The following is a 5,776-nucleotide window of genomic DNA, read 5'->3' as shown; positions in this document are numbered from 1 at the left end:
TTTCGATATTCTGATCATTCTATAGCTTGGGGAATGTCAGAATCGGATTCCTTGACCGAAAAATGGTAGGATTATCCATCATCCATGGTCATTTCATCAAGAAAACATCTAGTGGTAAGAACAAATCAGACTGCAGCAATTGTCAAGGAAAGTCCATATTGTACTTCGGAGTGTTGACACTTGACTTCCCATGGATGATTGGTGATCCTACCATTTTTCGGTCAAGGAATCCGATTCTGACATTCCCCAAGCTATAGAATGATCAGAATATCGAAATTGGGGATGTGCTCCTCATCATTTGCAGAATGATTTGCTTATATCTCTTCCAATACATTTCGGATGAATGTGGGAATTTGTACTAATTTACAGCATATATCGTCTCTCATATAACAGGAATACCTTCTCCAACCACTAGAAATGCGTAATACAAGGTATATCTCCTCCATCCCCTATTACTCTTTTTTAACATGTATTTTTGTAGGTTTTCTTCGAATCCTTGTGTTATACGAGGGTTTTGAGGTCAAGGAGTAAACTGGTAGAAGTTCTGAAGTATTCCGAGGTACAGAAAAGTGATTTTCCATATGTGCTCCTCCTAAACTGTGATATTGTTATTACCATCGTTTATGGAGCCCAATAAAAGGTTCCTATAGTCGTTTTAGGGTTTTAAATGTCAAGGAATCTATTGGTGATAATACCAGATTCATCCGAAGCACAGAAAACAAAATAAACCATATGTGCACCCCAATCCCCACTTTTTTACAGTATTATACAGGTCAAATATTATAGAAGACAATGTATTCTAAGGTTTTCATAGTGTACAAATCGACTGGTATAGTTTTCAGAGAAATCCAAAGCATGCTGCACCCTAAAAATCCAATATGCTCATCTAATCCTAGTAATAAAATGTGCCACAAGTGCTATACAGGGATCGTTTGGGGGTTTTCAAGGTCAGGAAATTCATTGGTGAAGTCCCCAGTCGATCCAATGCATGTATCACCCTAAAAACCCCCCAAAAAGCAAATATTGTAGCCATTTTTGTGAAAATACCTATATTACATGCTCTCCAGAGCCCCCATACCTCATCAGTAGGTCCGCTTTTATGTTATTTATGTTTATTAATATTCCAGTGCCATTCCCTGACCCACCGAGCACCCAGAAACCAGCCTAAATCCTATTCTGACCGGAAAATAGCCCCTATGATGCCATCATTTGGCCGCATCCAGCCGATTTCGGCCAGATATTGATGGGCTGACTTTACAGGCTAATTATAGATTTTTATGAAAGGCCCCACGGAAGATTCTAGCCCATCCTGATGGGAAATGAGCCCAATATTTGAGAAAATGCGGATTTAGATTGGATCCAGGCTCTCATACATGTGTATACTTATCAGGCCTGCAGGCCTCACAGAATTGTATACAATTTAATTCCTGTGCTTACAGGGCAATTGTACACAATATTGGCTATATGGCCTCAGGGATATCCAGATCGCTGAAATTCTGGATGAACGACGTGATCGTGATGTTATACGTCCCGGAAACACATGCAAAAAGAGGGAGATCCCGAGCCTCAGGTGAGTCAGATTTCCGGAATGCGGCAGGAAACGTGACAGTGAAGACGTAGTGAATGTTCAGCGACCGGTCTCGTACACCCTCGCGGAGCGCGTACAACTCACGAGATTTCGCGCGGAGGATCTTGCTGTCGTTGACATCAAAGTCCCAGCCGAAACGGGGATGATAGGAGGTGGGCTCGAGAGGTTCGTCGGAGGGTGGCTGAGGCATCAGTTCGAGATGTGATGAATTGCTTTGAGGCGGAGATTGAACAGGCGTAATTGTTCTACTCATTCGTCCTTGAACAGTGCCTAATGGCACTACGAGGCATGACCCAGCGTAAAACCATACATCGTGATCTGAAATCTCCTACGTCCTCCAACTAGTCGTATATACCGACTTTGCTTCCTCTGCACCCCAGCAGAATCATCGAAGCTCATAAAAACCGCTATCGATCTGTGTCCCTGCTCACGGGATGATAGATGATCTTATTATTTGCGCTGAACAACGGGAATGGGCACGCTCGAACTTCCACGACAGACAATCGGTAGTCAAGCTCAGAGTGAAACAGACTCTTTGGTCCTCGTGAACCCGAGTCTTTTTCTTTTTTGTTGGATGGTTCTCTTCACGAAGAGGGAGTCGACGCTATGCATATGCGGCACTGAGAGGGGAAGCACAGAATGATGGACGCTGAACAGGATGTGCTTGAGTTGTAATCGCCGGAATACGACGTGCATAGACACGACAAGTACAGGGGTGCTAGCCCACCCTGCCGGTGAACGAGTGAGAAATGGGCCCGTCCCACCGGTTCTTTTGTCTGGCCGGGGGTTTCTTTAGCTAGGGACGTTGTTGAATAAAGAATGCTGAGAACGTCCACAGTGAAGGTAGGAAGAACGAAGACAGTATGTTATTAGGTATAAATCTACGAATCATGAAAGGGTGGTAAGGGTAAATAGTAACATGAACTGATACTAAAACCAGCCATCTTCGTGGACGTAGTAGACGATCTACAAAGCACGATTAGTACTTCAGAATAGTAGGATACAATCAAAGAAACGCGTACTGGGGGTCATACGAGTGCAATCACCATCTTCCCGGAACGTCGAACGTCATCCTTACCCTGCTCTTGAGAGGCCCGCAGCTCGCAGCTCTCCTTCCTGGAACCCGGCTTAACAATGAAATCGTCATCTTCACTATCATCAAGGACAAAAAAACTCGCTCAGTTCCCGTGAACCTCCGCTCCTTCAATGGAACGAGTTTCTTCGGAAGAGGTGGCGGCAAATGTGGAACACTGGGATGAACCCTTTTCATAAACAGATCTGCCGTAAAAAGATACGACGAATCGAGCGGGGGAAAGTCGGTATTGGACGGCCCCACTCGACTCCATTCGGAAAGACGACGTGTTCAAGAGCAAGACACGCAGTAACCAGATGAACCGCGTGTGCACATTCGCTCATTACTGGTTACCATCAAATGGCTGGAGGAACTGATCGTCGAAGACATAGAGCGCGTTCTGGCTCATTTCGGGAGAGGGAAACTCTCGTCGAGGGCTTCTTCCATTGGTTTAACCAGTGCCAGTCCCGGTCTACACATTACCAGCACACGGAGAAACTTGAAGTGAGGAACAATCCAGACCTGCATACCTCGCCGCTCTTGCCCTCTACTTCGAGTTCCCCAATGTCGGGACATACAATGACCCGTGCTTCGGAGGGAGGGAGGGATTCGAGCGTGGAGGTAGGCCGAAAACCCGCACATATCGTCGTAGAAATGGTGATAGACACGATGATTAGAGGTTGAGAGATCGCGAGGAAGGTTACCAGGTCCGGTGGGAAGTGCAGAATGGGCAGATTAGGGAGCAGAGTGATTGTTGGATACGTGAAAGAATCGTGAGTCCGTGTCAGAGCAGGCAGGAGCGGAGATTGCGGAGGTATGGGAAAGGGTGTTAGCCGACTAGGTGCGGTGGGCACCGTGACAGAGAGAAGCAATGTACGTATCAGAGTGGCAGGAAGTGGCGTAGATGGTGGCGAGTCATCGTCATAATCTTCAATGACGAATGGAAACCGCAATAAGACGATATGGCAGAGATCAAATGCAGAGTAGTGCCGCGCGATGTGGAGATCAAAGGAAGGGAGTGGAGGTTGTCCGTGCGAGCGAGGACACGTGGTATAAGGTACATCCGGGCCTGGGGTGATGGCCATACAGGGACGCGCAGGGTGTGTGTGAGTGATGTGAGGTCTCGTCGTGTGATGAGGAATACCTATAGCGCGTCGGGGTTCTGCATACCGGTCATGTGGAGGTTGCCGTATAACACGGCCTGGGCGGCTGAGAGAAAGTCACGAGAGAGCAGAGTGAGTGCGCGCGCCGATGTGAGCAGGAGGAACGAGAGGATCACAGTCAGCACTTCTACTGGTAGAGGCGGAGTGCCGTATAATGGTTTTGGCAGGCGGTACGCTGGGAGAAAAGGGAGCTGAACACAATATGCATGCTCCTCGATCGACGGCCCGAGTCCAGAAGACCTCCGAATATCATCCATCAACGACTCGCTCGATGACGCCGATACCTTGCTCTCCCTCTTCCACTTCTAACACCGACTCTTTCCACCCGTTCCACCACGCGTTGTGACGGCTCGAAAATCGTCGACATCTTTATCATTAGCCAGCATCCTGTTGCAGCGTTGCGAATGGAGGAACATGCTCGACGTCTTCGAGACCTTGCAACCACTGGAAAAAGCGAAGTTTATCTCATCTGGCCATCGACGAGAAAGGCGCCAACGGACGTACCAAATCCTAGAACTCGCGGCGGCCGCGTAAGAGATGAGATGAACGAGCAAGCCAGGAACGATCAGGCATCAGCGCTTCTTTCCGTCCCGTCCTTCAAACTGAGTGGTGTTGGGACCTCGCACAATCAGAGAGATGGCAGGATGAGAGAAACCACGCCAAGTGCCCTGCCCTAAAGTCTAAAACAGTTACGTGATCGGCCCGATCTCGCCGATGTGCGCTCCTTCCCTTGCTCTTTCTTACCGCACAGCCTAGGTACGTCATTTCCTCTTTTGCGTGTTCCTTCCAGTTTATCAGTCTCTACAGGTAGTCAAATGACAATTTTACCTTCCCTCTCTGCTGTTTCCACGAAGCGGATCAACGTTCAACAAGAACGCAACCCAAGCAAGAGTTGCCTATCAAACTGCCGGCTATGCATCAATGCACAGACTTTGCCATATGGACTGCCAGTAATCTTATTCCAACTTTGGTTTAGCTTTTCTTTCTGCGCCAACACGGGGATTTTCTTATGGAAATATTGTAGCCCGATGCAATGAGAACACTGTACTGATGGACCAGCCCGGATAAATACGCCTCGCCATTATCCGGGATGGAGCCTAACCTTTTTGAGTAAAGGAACACAGGAGGGAGATGTTGACTTGTTAGGTGCGTCGCGTATTGCTACCATAGGGCAATTTCTAACAAGAAACGGGTAGCAATACTCGGCGCGGAAAGCATCACTGACGCTCCCAAACCTAGCTTTTTTAAATTGTCTGGTCAAACCAAAATCGGTATTTTCAAGCTAGGTACAGCGGACGATAAATTTACAAAGCCATAAGAGTAGCACTTACAATTCCCAGCCAAAATAAAAACAAGCAACACGCGACTGTAAAGTGCTGTTGTCGATCGGGAGGTTCGAACCGTCCTGTTTTTGGCTAAAGTCCGTTCTCAACCAGTAAGTAAAAATTTCAACACTGCAGTAAATTCAGTCCTCGTCATGTTGGAAGCATTAATTTTAAGCATGATAGGTACAATATAGCCCCGAAAGACTACTGCTCGCACGAAGTGATGCCGACGTTCACAAGGTCCAAGGACACGGGGAGCTGAGTGTGATGCACCAGTCCGATGGCTTTCCTGCTCCGAGCACGTGGTCGCGACATCGTGGAGATCTCACTGTACACGCTAGTGAGGTTCAGCGAACATTGGAAGGCCAAGGCAAAAACGGAGCTGGACGTTGAGGCCTGCGTAAAGCAGGCAGGAGAATTGAAGCTCCGCTTTGTAGTTCCGACGCGCCGCGGGTCTGCGAGTCTGCGGGTACGGTGTCCGGGGTACAGCCACCGTGATTGAGGGTCCGACCTGGGAGCTGCTTTCTTCCTTTCCTACCTTCACTACGCTCCCATTTCATCGGTCGATCTCACGTTCCCAATGGGTATCTCTCGCCTCTGTGATTATCTTCTGTCGAATATATTCCAA

The 5,776-nt window shown here is 48.0% G+C and overlaps 1 protein-coding gene across 1 annotated transcript; it reads right to left on the bottom strand.

The window, feature by feature from the left end:
• Positions 1-2,998: 2,998 nt before the first annotated feature.
• Positions 2,999-3,986, bottom strand: EV420DRAFT_490179 (uncharacterized protein). Its single transcript, XM_060482352.1, has one exon. It carries the CDS (start codon positions 3,743-3,745, stop codon positions 3,140-3,142), a length of 606 nt encoding a protein of 201 aa, XP_060321606.1. The 5' UTR covers positions 3,746-3,986; the 3' UTR covers positions 2,999-3,139.
• Between the last annotated feature and the right edge of the window lie 1,790 nt (positions 3,987-5,776).

The sequence above is a fragment of the Desarmillaria tabescens genome, assembly GCF_030435595.1.
Source record: "Desarmillaria tabescens strain CCBAS 213 chromosome Unknown EV420scaffold_205, whole genome shotgun sequence".
Taxonomy (NCBI): domain Eukaryota; kingdom Fungi; phylum Basidiomycota; class Agaricomycetes; order Agaricales; family Physalacriaceae; genus Desarmillaria; species Desarmillaria tabescens.
The sequence above is the reverse complement of the archived record's forward strand: the minus strand, read 5'-3'. Positions and strand labels throughout refer to the sequence as shown.

Bases quoted from the DNA above. Each gene is read 5' to 3' on its own strand.
- EV420DRAFT_490179 (XM_060482352.1), bottom strand. From the start codon at position 3,745: ATGGCCATCACCCCAGGCCCGGATGTACCTTATACCACGTGTCCTCGC.